The sequence below is a fragment of the Cetorhinus maximus genome, chromosome 5, assembly GCF_964194155.1.
Source record: "Cetorhinus maximus chromosome 5, sCetMax3.hap1.1, whole genome shotgun sequence".
NCBI lineage: Eukaryota > Metazoa > Chordata > Chondrichthyes > Lamniformes > Cetorhinidae > Cetorhinus > Cetorhinus maximus.
Window position 1 is genome coordinate 61,849,305 of NC_135883.1, and position 15,820 is coordinate 61,865,124.

Sequence of the window (15,820 nt, forward strand, 5' to 3'; positions counted from 1 at the left end):
TGTCACTCAGTGTCTTGCAATTTTTGGTATTTTTTTGCTCACCCATCTTTGTGATCTGACCATTTTTTAAAACTTTGCGCCACCCTGGGATCTTGCAATGGACTTCCACTCACTCTGGTGGATTCCTCAACTTTTAAGTGAAGCTTCTGCAGCCGTTTCTTCATTTTTCTTCTTAGGTGCATGCCTCTAGTCCGGCTTCAGCTGCTTTTAGTTTTTCATACCTTAGGATACTGTTCTGAGTTAATCATTAAAATGCCATTTTTCATATCACCGCTGATGTGATATCTTTTAGGAGATCCTGCCACTGCCATCATGTTCTGTTCTGGGTTCTTTAGATGTCTCAGTGATGAGATCTTGAAACTTGTATATTTAAACATGAACTGTTTATTGTTAATCTTTAACTATTTACAGATCCTAGGTATTGTCATGCATTGTGCTGTTGCCATGCAGGTAGGCTATTTCCAGAGTGTTCTCTCCAGTGTGCTCACTCAGTCCATTATCATGTGACTCTATACATCATACTGTGGGCGGTGCTATTCTCCAATCCAACATCAACCCTTGCTCTGCTGAACATATTTAAGTTACAATGGCATGCAGGCACATACTACAACAGTTCCCAGTGCAGGGCAATTGCCCAAGGGAAGGCAATTGCCTTGCAAACCTTTCCAGGGAACCTCCAGGGAGGTGGGGGTTTCCCCAGCGCATCTTTGCTGTACCCCTCCGTTACACTGCCCTGGAGCTCGGAAGCTACGACCCATTGTCTTTTATTCAGTTAAGCTCCATCAGCTAATTTGGGGACGGATCCTCACTTTCCGCAGTTCATCAGCTAAACTCAGTTCAGGTTGACTCAGGGCAATCTTTCAGATCTGAAGCCTGAGTTCTTCATTTGTTGGCGAGTGATTAGTTTTGCTCAAGTCTCAGCAAAAGTAACTGACACTCATCTGCTTTTCAGGACTTTTGCCTTTTTAAAAGCCTTTTTAATTACCCTTTTTGTCCTTTCTTGATAAGAAAGTCTAGCTTTGTTAAGAGAAAAAAATATTACTTTCAAAAAACATCTCACAGTTCAACAATTTTGAGTAAACAAGCTGTTCCCCATCAGCCCTGCTCCCAGTGTCTCAAAACATGATGGACTAGTTTTTAGTGAAGCTTATGCATTTTATGTATGTATATGTATATATCATCATGGTTGATATCCTACACAAATCTCTGCTATAAACCACATTTCTTCTTTCTACAGGCTCCATAGCCTACAAGATTACAGAATGATTTGATACAGGTTGTTTCAAATTATATAGGAATGAGACAAACTGTTTGCTCTGTTTGAGGGGGCATAGATATGGGATTATGTACAAGTGGTTGAGGATAAAGGTCAGAGGAAGTTAATTATACAGATGCTGTGTGAGGCTGTGGAATGCATTATTGGAGGCCGTGATAAAGGAAGTGACAATGTTAATTGTTCAGAATAGATTAGATAGGGGGTTGGAAGAAAGTGAATAAAGGGATGAGAGCAGGCACATGACATTAGAACTGTTGCTTGTGAAGGATAAGTATCAACATGGACTGGTTGAGCAAAGCTGCCCTTTTCTGCACTGTCATTTTGATGTAATTTGAAAATTATTTTTCCTTTCGTTGCCAGGTTTTGGATTTAAGTCGAGTCAATCATAGGTTACAAACAGTGAGGCAAATTGAAGAGGCAGATGGCTGAGGAATACAGGCGAGGACACCCTGGGATTCAGAATGATTAGAGCTAGTGATGGAATGTGCTGGTGCCAGAAACAGAGCACAGCAGAATGGGATTAGGTGGGGGCATAGAACAGAGCAGGAATATGGTAAACCTGTAAAATCAGTGGTGAGATTAGTAAATCTTGGTTTGAAGGATTTTATATTTCCTGCAAGATTACTCTGAAGCTTTAATACCAGAGACAATTAGGAGAGTTGTTCATGACCTGGATTATCCATTTTGTTAGTTAATGCATGCAATAGTTAATCATAGTCAAAATTTAACTGGGTACTCATTTCCAAATACACAAATTTTCACGTTACAATAAAAAGAGATGAAATCAAAGAGCATTCTTTCATGGAATCAATACCTACTTTCAGGGGATAAATTTGGAGTCAGTTGTTTCCACTGTGTTTTACTTCCTTTGCCTGCTACATACAGGTACAGTGTCTCAAATCCAGCAACCTCGGGATTGAAGCCATGTCGGATTTCAGATCTTGCCGGATTTTGTGTGGGATGGTTTGGGTCATGAGCGGTTTGGGTCAAGCTGTGTCGGGTGGGGTCAAGGGTTGCTCAGAGCGCAGGCACAGAGGTGCACAAGCAGCGAAGGGGATAACTAGTCAGCACCGCACCACAGAAATGCAGTGCCAAGTTGACTTGTCCACGTAACTTTTTTTTATTCTGGTCAGTTTAAATTGATGCAATGCACATTCTAAAAATGTCCAGTTTTTGGACAACTCCAGGTTTTGGACAGCCAGATTTAAGACACCACTGTACCAATTTCTACAAGCTCTCAAGGTGGTTTAAAGAAGGGCAAAGGCATCCATGCATCAGCACAAGAGTTATAAGAAACCCCAGTATCACTGTAGCATATGTCATCACAGTATAACGGCATTCAGGCACTGCAGATTCACACTTCAAAATTCCAGAAAGTTCTTGGGGTTCACTTAGAATGCGTGGATGTTTTCTGCTTTAAGGCTCAGTGTGAAGGAGCTAAAGTAGGTTCATCAGCATAACAGTTAGTATAACAAAGAGATACATGATTTTCTGCATTTTGATGTTTTACCTGGTCACACTGAAATAGCTGGTACACCTGGAGGCAGGATTTTCCCCCTTTGGCTGGGACCCTGATGTTGGGGTCAAATGGGGGTCACTGTGATAAACATTCATCTGGTAGTGATTTTCCCTGAATTGACCAATTAATGGCCAGAGGGCAGCCTCACTATCCAAAGGACAGTGGGTGAACTCTCAAAGCCAGAGGGTCAGATAGAGGCTCTCCAGCTTGGAAGCGGATGAAGCCTGTAATTCAGATAAGAGGGAGAGAGAGGGTCTTTCTTTTTTTTGAGGTGCCCACTCTCCAACTTTTTAAACTTTAGAGTAAGATGAAATCAGCAGCCGGGGCACCATTGTGGAGAAGAAGCCTGTAGCTGTGGCCAGGCAGATAAAGAGGGCCTCAAAACCTGCCTGACATGTTTTCCTCCACCTGGGTCTGCCGCCTCCAGGCAGCTGGCTTAGCCCCCAATCCCTTGGGAGGCCTGCAGGCCAACTGGAAACCCCAGTCGACCTCTGACACAAGGCCTCAATAGACCACTAACTAACTAGCTCAATTGGCTATCTGCCACTTGATGGTGGGTTGCCATGGCCACACCCATCCTGGGCTGTTGAGGTGTTGGCAAACTGACACCCTGGTGGGCGGAATGAATTTTTGTGCCTGTCCACCTCCATGCTAGCCCCATATGGGACTAAAGACCCTGCCCCTGGATTGTGAGAGAATTATTCCATTGTGATGAATAATCTCCAGTTGCCTAAATATTGTTCAGGTGCTTTCACACCCACATCATACTGCACAGTGTACAGCATGCATGCAAAACCAAAACCAGTCAATAAAATTGGCATATAAAATGTATCTTGATATAATATAATATTTTAACGCTCATGCACTGTTATTATTTCAGAGGTGGTTACCTCATGAAAACATATTAGTTTTGAATAGGGTAGCACTCAAAAGTAATAAATGCCTATAAATTAATGTTTGATTTATTCAATTATTTTACAGCATTCTAATTACTGTTTTGTAGGTATTACCTTGGAATTAGATTCTTGCTTAGACCCAGGAATTCCTGTAAATGGACGACGACATGGAAACAACTTTTCTATTGGGTCGACTGTGACTTTCAGTTGTTGCCCAGGCTACACGTTAAGTGATAATGAGCCCCTAATATGTGAAAATAATCGTCAATGGAACCATGCTTTACCAAGCTGTGAAGGTAGGTATCTATCGTACATACCTACACAAATATTTTTATTTAAAAAAAGTACCTGCCTCATAAGATAAAAGGGGAATTTGGGCTATTAGAAACTTAGGTCAGAATTTCCCAGCCCCTCACGCCAGCAGGATCTTTCAGTCCCACTGATGTGAATGGAGATTTCAGTGGTTCGCCAGCCCCGACGGGAGTGGTGCTGGAAAGTTCCGGCCTTAATAACTCGCGAACAAGGCACTTCATATTTTTAAACCGTCTCCTTAATTTAATGCAGTTGTTCATCAAAGTTCTTTCTAATGAAACAATTAACATTGAACAGACTTCTGAAAAGCAAGTATAGGTAGAATGAAAAGTAGAAATTTTAAAAAATGAAAATCAGAGCGAGCAGATTGATTACTGGGTTATCTACAGATTTGAGAAGGAGTATGAACGACAATATCTTGTTTTTGAAATTAATGCTGAAAGTTGAGCTGCGAATTTTCTTTGATGAACCAAAATAATTTTCAGGGCCTGAAGATTTAGAGCTAAGGTTTTCATAGAGTTAAGTGGAGCTAGAAACTGAGCCTGTTCATTATTTCTTTTAATACATTATTAATTAATAGTCAGAAATTAAATTGACTGTATAATATGAGGCCATTAAATGTGGTATTCCACTTGTTCAGAGGTTATTGGATATTGGTAACTGTTATTATGCTGAACCATGACCTAACTTCAGTCTTTGGATTTAAAAAATGAATTCTTTGTTCCATTTCTACTGAAGGCAGTTCATGATTCCAGGCAACAGCTGCCCTCTGATATCTATCAATAGAAATTATACTTCATCTGTTACTTAGATAGGAAATGGCAGGGAACAGTCTGGTTATTTGAATCAGGGGTAAATTTACACATTATCGCTTCTGCCTATAAACTCTTACTTCCAATAGGCCAATGAATAGTTATCAGGAATCCTGATCATGTTTTATTCAGCAAGCTGGTGTCTAACTATAGGTTCACACTGGCACCCTCATTATCACTGAATTGATGATTAAAACTTAAATAAAAATTCAGCTCTTTCAGCAGGAAGGAACTTCTTTTTGAAACAATGCAATAGTGTGCAAGACCATTGTGGAAGTTTCATTTGCTTTGCCTAGCATTTTAATTAACATTTTTAATTAACATAATTTTATTTCAAGCCAAGTTGCTACAGAGGTGCTTCATGAAACCAGAAATAATAATGTGCATTTATGTAGCACCTGTAATGTCGTTAAACATTCCAGGCAGATTGTTAAACAAACTTTGACACTGAGACGCAAACGGAGATATTAGGACAGATGACCAAAAGCTTGGTCAAAGAGAAAGATTTTAAGGAGTGTCTTAGAGGAGGAGAGGGAGGTAGAGAGGCAGAGAGGTGTAGAGAGGGAATTCTTGAGTTTAGTGCCTAGGCAACTAAAAACATGGTGGCCATTTATGAAGTAATTAAAATAGGGGATGTGCAAGAGGCCAAAATTGGAAAAGTACAGAGATCTCGAAGGGTTGTAGACTGGAGGAGGGTTCAGAGATAGTGAATGGCAATGCCATGAAGGGATTTGAAAACAAGGATGTTAATTTTAAAATTGAGGACTTGTCATACCAGGAGCCAATGTAAGTCAGTGAGCACAGGGATGATAAGAGAACAGAACTTGTAGTGAGTTAGGATATGGAAAACAGAATTTTGGATGAGGCAGAGAGTGGAAGATTGGACCTTTTGATTAGCTCTGAGAACGTTAACCTTTGCCTAACCTGATCCATATTATCTTCACCCTGAGGAGAACAAAATTACTCAGCATGCATCCATGAGTTGGTGCCTCAGTGTCAAAGGTTTATCATTGAACTATGATGTCCACAGCAGTCGATCAAGAGCAAACTCCCTGAAAACCTAATCATTGCATCCAAAAAAAATCTGAAATATTTTTACTGAGAGAAACTGAATGCATTTGAATAACTCATTTCATTCGAAAAAACCAAATGGTTTAGAACAAATGGTTATGTAATACAAAATTAATTATATCATTGATGCAACCATCTGCTCTTCCTGCTTTGTCTGAAGTCAGAGCAGCTGTTGTGACTTTGCGTTGTTATGTTTGATTTTACAAATGTTCTGAACATCTGCACTTACATGGTGCACTTTTAGGGCCAGATTTTTAAAGAGTCATGTTTCACGACCCCTCAGAGGAGTTGTGAACTCTAGTGTGCATGAGGGGACCTTTTAAAAGGCAAGTTGAAAAGATCCTCCTCATGCCCCCTCTGCCAAGCTTTGACCCACCTTCATGCCCCCTATTCAAAGCTTTGCCCTTCCACCCACCCCTGATGGCCCCATACAAAGCTATGACACTTCCATGCCCATTGTCCCACTAGACACTGTATATAACCAATGAGCCCTATGTTGGCAATAGGATGCTTTAAAAAAACTCTTAAAAAGTAATTAATGCATAACTTTCTCCTATGTGGGAAAAAAGTCATTTCACTACAAACTAGTAAAAGTGTTAGTCATCCATACCATGTAATGTAGCAATAGCAAAAATCACAAACCCTTGAAACCACTTAACATTGTGTAAAAAAAACTTTGTGAAATTGACAAAAGAGATCAGAGAGCCCGAGTTGTCAATCAAACAATGTTTTCTCTGGGGCACAGCTGTTTCAACAAGCATAATGGTTGTCTGGGCTCTCAGCCAAACCTCATTATGTATGCTTGGCTGAGAGCCCAGACACTTTTAGAAGTTCATGCTCACTGCCCTTAATTAACCCCTGTCTTTTTAGGTGGAAATTAATTTTATCCATTACATCATCTAAAGGTTAGCCATAGCTAATGTTGACTGGTTTATTATTATATAGAATGCAATAGAAGGTATAAATGGAAGCCCAGACACAGGCCAGTCAGCCCATTCCAGCATATATGCTCAATCTCAGCCTCCTCCTACCCCTCTTCATCTCACCCTGTCAGCGCATCTTCTATTCTTTTCTCCCTCATGTTCATCTAGCTTTCCCTTAAATTTATCTGTGTTATTTCTCTCAACTGCTCCATGTGGTATCGAGTTTATATTTTAATCATTCTCTTGGACAGAGGTCCCTTCTGAATTCCCTATTGGATTTATTAGTGGCTGTCTTATATTTATGGTTCTAGTTCTGACTCCTCCACAATTGGAAACATCCTCTCCAGGTCTATCTTATCAAACCCGTTCATAAACATGAAGACCTCCACCAGGCCACCTCTCAGTCTTCTCCTTTCCAGAGAAAAGTCCTTCAGACCATTCAATCTTTCCTGATAAGTATAACCTCTCAGTTCTGGCATTAATCTAGTAAATCTTTTCTGCACCTTCTTCAGTACCTCTATATCCTTTTTATAATTTGAAGACCAGAACTATGCACAGACTTCCAAGTGTGGTGTAGCCCAAGCTAAATACGTTTATCATAATTTCCATGTTTTTCAATGACATTTCTCTAAAAAGAAACCCCAGTACTTAGTTAGCTTTTTATGGCCATGATAAACTGTGTTGCTACTTTTAATGTTCTGGACCTCTGTACTCCTTCATCCCATTTCTTCTCTATCCCATTCAGAATGTTATTTTCTAAGCAGTGTATAACCTCTTTATTCTTCATAAAAAATGTACCATGTCACACTTATCTTTATTGAAATGATTTTACCAATTGCATGCTCGTTTTCCAAGTTTATTGATGTCTTATGACACGGCGCAATAGAGATGAGTAAGACTTTGGGGTTGGTCATTTTCCTTGTGCTTGTGCGGAATCAGGTTTGGAGGGTTGCACACTGACTTTCCACACTTCATGTTTGCCTATTTGCTGCACCAATGCAAAAGTCTATGCCCATTTCACGAAGAGGAAAATTAATGCCAGTATTTTTTGTAGCACAATTATTTGTACATATGATTCTTAACCATGCATTTTTGCTTTAGCCTGTGCTGCTATGTGATCCATAAATGTTCTCCTGACAGTGCTGTTAAAAAAGTGATGTGACTATTTCTAAGAAGAATACATTTTGTGATAAATTGTTCCTAGTGGGGAACTATGCTCAAAGGGAGCTCAGATCAGAGATTGATTTTACAGTGTTACAGCAATCTCTTTGGTTCATGTTCCCTTCAAGTATTGTTCCCTGCTGGGAGTACTGCTCAGCAAAATTTACCCCACAATGTTAACTCGACCTTTCTCAAATTTTTAAAGAAATAGAAATTTTAATTTGAAATAGGTTGTGGCCTCTGAAGCTGTTCAAACATCATAGGTATTCAACAATATAGTTCCTTCAGGTTGAAGTATTAAATAAAGCAATGCAGTGAAATTCAATAGTAAAAAATGCCAAAACTGCAATAACTAACTATAACTGAATTTAATACAATTACTACAGTGAACTGACTGCTTACATTGAAAATCTTAACAGTAATCTTCAATTTCCATTGGATCGTAATAAGCCAGAAGAAACCAATTCCTCTATGTCTAAAGCACTTAAACTACCTGCATATTAATTGTGCCTCTTGACTAAAAGTTTTAAAAGCATTCATTCTAGTTCAGATCCAAGAGAAAGACTTGGCATTGTGCAATCTTTGCTAACGTTAACTTAAAATCAGACAGAAGTTATAATACAGAGTAGTTAACATTGAACTTATTTTGAATGATTATTTAGATCACAATAACTTCAAGGTGAGCTGTTTAAGAAGACAGAAATGTGCTGCCTTCTTCAATTTTCAAAGTGTCAGCTAGTAATATCTCTGATAGAGTAAAATGTAGTTATGACAGAGAAAAGTTCATTATAAAAAAATAAATTCATTCTAACATCATATTTCAATTCATTTGGAACATATTTTGAATTGTCCTTTTTTTGCTGTTCATACATTTTTCTAATGTTGCATAGTAATATAATCATTTCTTTACACTTCTATATATAAAGAAACAGATCCTCTGCGTTTTTCATACTAAGCTTACAAACCATTACTTATTTTCTGCCAAGTGCTCAGGGGTTGAGCAAGAGAGCTGTTTCTTTTATCATGATACAAAAACAAGTTTCTTTTTCTTTAGCTTTCTGTGGTGGCTACGTTCATGGCACAAGTGGAACTATTCTATCTCCTGGGTTTCCTGATTTTTACCCTAATTCCTTAAATTGTACTTGGATAATTGAAGTATCACATGGAAAAGGTAAGTCCAACTGCTTTTCTTCACTGTCGTTTCTGCCTCTGCTGAGAAGACATTGCTAATAAAACTGGTTAAAAACTGTAACTGTAAAAACTGCTTGAAATGTTTGACCCATTAATCCCATGAAGAAAATCTACTGCCCTTACTCAGGCTTATCTGCAATTCGAACCCACACACAGTGGTTGACGCTAACCTCTGAAATGGCTTAGCAAGTCATTCATATGGATCAATCTGTTACTTCGTGGTTCAAGAAGAAGGCCCACCACTGCCTTCTCAGGGTAACTAGGAATGGGCATTAAATGCTGCCCATTTTTCTTGACAGAAATGCCCACATCGTGAAAATTAATATTTTTTTGTGTGAATGTATTAACTGGTAACTGAAAATATGACATATAAAAGAGAATTTTCTTTGCAAATTGAAAATTGTTTTCAGCTCCCTGAGCAAATTAGAGTCGGTTTTTTATCTGTCAGTACTTTCTGGGAGCAATGTCAGTTAAATTTCCATTTGGCTCTTTATTTTGTTTATTTTTAGGTGTACAATTGGTGTTTCATACATTCCACCTTGAGAGCTCTCATGACTATTTAATTATCACAGAAGACGGGAGTTTCACAGAACCTGTAGCAAGGCTCACAGGTTCTGCCCTGCCTCCAACCATCACTGCAGGCCTGTTTGGGAATTATACTGCACAATTACGCTTCATCTCTGACTTTTCAGTATCTTACGAGGGGTTCAACATCACATTCTCAGGTAGGCCTCCTACTTTCACTTAGCCTGCACACTTGATTTTAAAAATAAAAATATTGAGTGGGAGGCAACCTGGAAACGTCATATTATAATCAGCTGAATGTTAGTTGTTTCACTGTCTTACTAGTTTCTAGCTTTGATTTTGAATGTTAAGTACTTTCAATATCATCGTGCCCATCATGATTAAATGAAAGAAAATGACTCTCTTAAATGGCTGGATTAATTGAGGTTAACAAAACACTGTGAAATAAAGTGATGTTTAATGGATGTAATGAGAATATCAGATGGTACACAAAACCCCTGCACAATCATCTGCAAAATATCCAAAGCTAATTGGGCTGTGAGTGAATTAGAAACTGGGAGGCTGCATTGACATAGTCAGAGGAAGTGGGTTGCTGATTTTTGTGTATTTTCACTTTTAGCAAAGTGAGGTTTCCAATGGAATGGAAATCTTAAGCTTTGCTTACTTGTTGGGTAACATAAATCATCATTTCTGACATGAATGTGATATTAGAGGGAAGGAAGGATAAAAACAAACTATGCTGATTGTTCATTAATGTCCATTTCCATTTTTTTGGCTTAAAGGGGTTTTTTTTACATCTACCCATAACTACCTAGTTCAACAAATAACTGGAAAAATGTTTAATGTTATTGCTAGATGTTTTGTTATGATTATTTGAAACATTCTTTTTGCAGAGTATGAGCTGGAGCCTTGCGATGATCCTGGTGTCCCTGCTTTCAGTAGGAGAATTGGATTTCAGTTTGAAGTTGGAGATTCGTTGACATTTTCCTGTTTTCCTGGATACAGACTAGAAGGTGCTACTCAGATCACCTGTTATGGAGGAGGACGGCGTGTATGGAGTGCACCTCTTCCAAGGTGTGTGGGTAGGTGGTCACATGCTTTCATTTCATGCATCCTAATGTCGAGTGTACTGTACTTATGCTTTGAAAGCTACTGGGAGGAACATAGACCTACAACAATATCAATCACTTGCTGAGCAATTGCAAGGAATCGTTGACTTCACATTGACATCTCTTAGAAACACTTAAACACTTGTTGAAATTCTAATTTTTAAAGTCAAATAAAGTATTGACAGTATTTTATAAGTAAATACACCAAAGTTAACTGAGGTTTAGAGAACACTATGAAATAAAGTGATGTTTAATCCGTTGAATACTTTGATGACATATAGGGGATACACATTAGGCACCAGTTATATATGGTATGTTGGATACTCATCCGAAGATCTGAATTATTTTTGTTACATGATGAGTTATAAATGGTGATCCCATTCAATTTAGAACAGATGCAACCAATGCAATATAAATCAGAGGGACTCGCCGCAGTTTAGGAAATTGCAACATGCAGTAATGTCAAAAAAAGATACAAGTTTTGCTCAAAGCAGGGCAAAACTGTATCTTCTTGTTATGAAAGCGATCACAGGATCATTTGTGATGACTTGACTTAGACCTTCTGTTTACTGGTAGCATAGTGGTTGCTGGAAAATGTGTTTATTCATCAGAGAATTTCTTCTATTACATATGTGAGGTGAGGAGAAGACAGCATGTGCGTTCAGTGTGGCTTCCTGCAATTCACATATAGAATGGGACTATGTCTTCCAAAAGCCACCCTAATTTATGTTATGTCACAGGTTAAATCTTGCAGCTCATGATATAAATATCTGCGATATAAAAACATGGAACAAAATCATATGACGGACCATCAAGCCTGCTCCTTGAACCAACTTTGTATCATCCATGCAGTCATGTATACTGCCTCACCTGTTTAACCTCCTGAAGGAATTTTCTGCATAAATACGCTCTCATTCATGAATGTACTCAAGACCAGAATATTCATCTATCCTACGTTTCCATTATCTAACTTTGGTCTGCTCCCCTCAGCCCCATCAGTGCAAGAATCACCACATCCCATGAGGCATTTAATCATGCAGGTCTATCCTTAAAACCTTCTCTTCCACTATCAACATCCTAGGGTTACCATTGACCAGAAACTGAACTGGACTATCCATATAAATAATGTGGCTACAAGAGCAGGTCAGAGACTAGCAATCTGCTGGCGTGTAACTCACCTCCTGACTCCCCAAAGCCTGTCCACCATCTACAAGGCACAATCAGGAGTGTGATGGAAGACTTCCCACTTGCCTGGATGAGTGCAGCACTCAAGAAGCTTGACACCATCCAGGACAAAGCAACCTGCTTAATTGGCACCCCTTCCACAAACATTCACTCTTTCCGCCACCATTGCACAGTAGCAGCAGTGTGTACCATCTACAAGATACACTACAGGAATTCACCAAGGTTCCTTAGACAGCACCTTCCAAACCCATGACCACTACCATCTAGCAGGACAAGGGCAGCAGATACATGGGGACACTACCCCCTGGAAGTTCCCCTCCAAGCCACTCGACATCCTGATTTAGAACGATATCACCATTCCTTCACTGTCACTGGGTCAAGATCCTGGAACCCCCTTGCTAATAGCACTGTGCGTGTACCTACACCACATGGACTGCAGTGATTCAAGAAGGCGGCTCAGCACAACCTTCTCAAGGGCAATTAGGGATGGGCAATAAATGCTGGCCTAGCCAGCGATGCCTTCATCCCTTAAATTAATTTAAAAAAATTATGACCTGACATTGATCCATCTTTTTGAAGGAGATAATGTACCATCAGATGATGCTGAGTTTTGTTGACTTTAAACCTGCGTTCTCGTTCTGCGCTGGCAATATGAGACACGTGGCCTATTTATATAATTTACATCTTCCAGCATTTTTTTTAATGATCTCCTTCATGGTCACCACTGAATATTCTTTTTCCCAGCAGAAACAAGTTTCGCTGTAAGAGATGAATCATAATGCAGAAACCTCGCGCTTGAATTGTCTTTGTTGATTATTTCTGAACCCTCTAAAATTAACTCACCAACGTCCGTTTTAGAAGCTGGAGCTTAAAATTACACATATTTTAAATGTAGCCTCACTCATGATTCAGACAAAGTTGGGAGCATTTATTTTGACAGATAATCAAATGCCCTTGCATTGTACCTAAACAGTTCATGCAAGTAAAGGTCAATGCAAGTGGTATTGTGTAGGAATTGAGAGGGTAAGTTTTACAGTTTGGGCATTTGAGTGAGTGTGCAACATGTACAGTACACCATGAGGAGACGACTGTTCTTGTTTTCCCTGAACTGGGCTATGTAAATGTCATAAGGAACCTGTAGCTCTGCCCTTGGCTGGACCTTGAGCTTAAAATCCAATGAAAAATTACTGGTGAAGGTTTAGGCCTCTCAGGCCTGCATTTAGGCTTGAGATTTCTATCCTTTAGTAAACTGTTTCTGCAGGCCCCTCAAGCCTGCTCTGCCATTCAACTAGATCATGGCTGATCTTCTGCCTCAACACCATTTTCCTGCACGATCACCATATCCCTTAACATCTTTAATATCTAGAAATCTATCGATCTCTGCCTTGAACATACTCAATGACTGAGCCTCCACAGCCCTCTGGAGTAGAGAATTCCAAAGCTTCACCACCCTCTGAGAAAAGAAATTCCTCCTCATCTCAGTCCTAAATGACCTACTTGTTATTCTAAGATTGTGTCCCCTGGTTCTCGACCCCACAGTCAGGTGAAACATCCTTCCTACACCTACCCTGTTGAGCCCTGTAAGAACTTTGTATGTCTCAATGACATCACCTCTCATTCGTCTAAACTCTATAGAATACAGGCCCAGTCTCCTCAATCTCTCCTCATAGGACAATCTTTCCATCCCAGGAATCAGTCTGGTGAACCTTTGTTGCACTCCTTCTATGGCAAATATATCCTTCCTTAGATAAGGAGACCAAAACTGGGCACAGTTGTCCAGGTGTAGTCTCACGAAGGCCCCATACAACTGCAGCAACACTTAGTTACTCCTGTACTCAAATCCCCTTGCAATAAAGGCCAGCGTACCATTTGCCTAATAGCTTGTTGCATCTACATGTTAGTTTTCAGTGACTTGTGAACAAGGACACCCAGGGCCCTTTGGACATCAACACTTCCCAATCTTTCACCATTTAAGAAATACTCTGTATTTCTGTTTTTCTTACCAAACTGGATAACTTCACATTTTTCCACATTATATTCTATGTACCATGTTCTTGCCCACTCACTTAGCCTGTCCAAATCACCATGAAGCCTCTTAGCATCCTCCTTACAACTCCCATTAAGTTTTGTGCCAAGAGCAATCTTTGAAATATTACATTTGGTCTCCATATCCAAATCATTGGTATAGATTGTGAAAAGCTGGGGCCCAAGCACTGATCCTTTTGGTACTCCACTAATCACAGCCTGCCAACCGTAGAATGACCCATTTATTCCTACTCTGTTTTCTGTCCATTAACTAATCCTCGATCCATGCCAGTATATTGCTCCCAATCCCATGTGCTCTAATTTTGCTTACTAACCTCTAGTGTGGAACCTTATCAAAAGCCTTCTGAAAATCCAAATACACCACATCCGCTGGTTCCCCCTTATCTAGTCCGCTAGTTATCTCCTCAAAAAAAAACTCGAACAGGTTTGTTAAACATGATTTTCCTTTCATAAATCCATGTTGACTCTGCCCAATCCTAAGTGTCCTGTGATCACACCCGTTATAATAGACTCTAGTATTTTCCCTACCACTGATGTCAGGCTAACAGGTCTGTAGTTTCCTGATTTTTCTCTCCCTCTCTTAAAATAGTGAGGTTCCATTTGCTGCCTTTTAATCTCCAGGAACCATTCCAAAATCTATAGAATTTTGGAAGATGACCACCAATACATCCACAGTCTCTACAGCCACCTCTTCCAATTCTCTGGGATGTAGATCATCAGGTCCAGGGGATTTACCAACTTTCAGCCTCATTAATATCTCCAGTACCTTTTACTAATACTAATTTCATTCAGGTTTTCAATCTCACTAGTCCCTCGCTTCTCTAATATTTCTGGGAGGTCTTTTGTATCCTCTTCTGTGAAGGCAGATACAAAGTATTTGTTTAATTTCTCTGCAATTTCCTTATTCCCCATTATAAATTCTTCTGTCTTTGCCTGTGATGGGCCCACATTTGTCTGTGCTAACCTTTTGCAATTTACATACCTATTGATGTTTTACAGTCCATTTTGTAGGAAGTTCCCGTTCTCCACCACCTCCCCCCACCACCCCCCTTACAAACTCTTGGACTATAGGATTTATAAAGTACAAAAATACACTGACACAGGGTTTGGCTCAATGATACATTTGTTGTTTTATTGTACCCACTAATATCCCTCGTACAGATACCTCTACAATTAGTTGAAATAACTCAGAAAACCCCCTCAAAATAATAAACAACTTGCCCCCAGTATAGAATGCCCTGGGATTTGACAGTCAGTCTACAAGCTCAAAGAAAATAAACAGACCTTGTACAAAAGTTCCCCAAAATTGACACAAATACCCCAGTTCAAATGCTCCTGTAGCTAGCTGAAATTTGCACCTTCAATTACCAGCTGAACCTTTCCGTGAGTCGACCATTGTTCCCCCGTTAGCCAAAACAAAGTCACTACGGCTTGTTTAAATCTGACAAAATACAGACAAAATTACTAGGCCTTTGTCCAAAAATCTTACAAAACCCTCTGACCGATGTCACCATGATTTGGCTGAAAAACTTACAATCTCCAACACGGCTGGTTTGTCCAGTGTTGATTGTAGTTACTGAGTCAAGATGACCAGCCCCAACTCTTCTCCCAACTGCATCCCCCACACTCCGATGTGCTCACCTTTTTATAATGATTCAACACATCAAACATATTTCCTGTTGTTCACGCTGTTCCAATGTCTGGTAGTTAACACCTCTTAGTTTATTTCAAGCATAGTCCAGAAAAATAGGATCAGCTCATACTGGTTGAAACAATACAGTCATTCCATGGTAA

At 39.6% G+C, this 15,820-nt stretch overlaps 1 protein-coding gene across 1 annotated transcript in view; it reads left to right on the forward strand.

The window, feature by feature from the left end:
- LOC144680673 (CUB and sushi domain-containing protein 1-like) overlaps positions 1-15,820 on the forward strand; it is a 2,611,816-nt gene that overhangs the window by 2,028,617 nt on the left and 567,379 nt on the right. The window contains exons 18-21 of the mRNA XM_078541910.1: positions 3,799-3,987; positions 9,025-9,141; positions 9,671-9,886; positions 10,580-10,768. Of these exons, the coding sequence (XP_078398036.1) occupies positions 3,799-3,987; positions 9,025-9,141; positions 9,671-9,886; positions 10,580-10,768 (711 nt within the window). The remainder of the gene's footprint in view (positions 1-3,798; positions 3,988-9,024; positions 9,142-9,670; positions 9,887-10,579; positions 10,769-15,820) is intronic.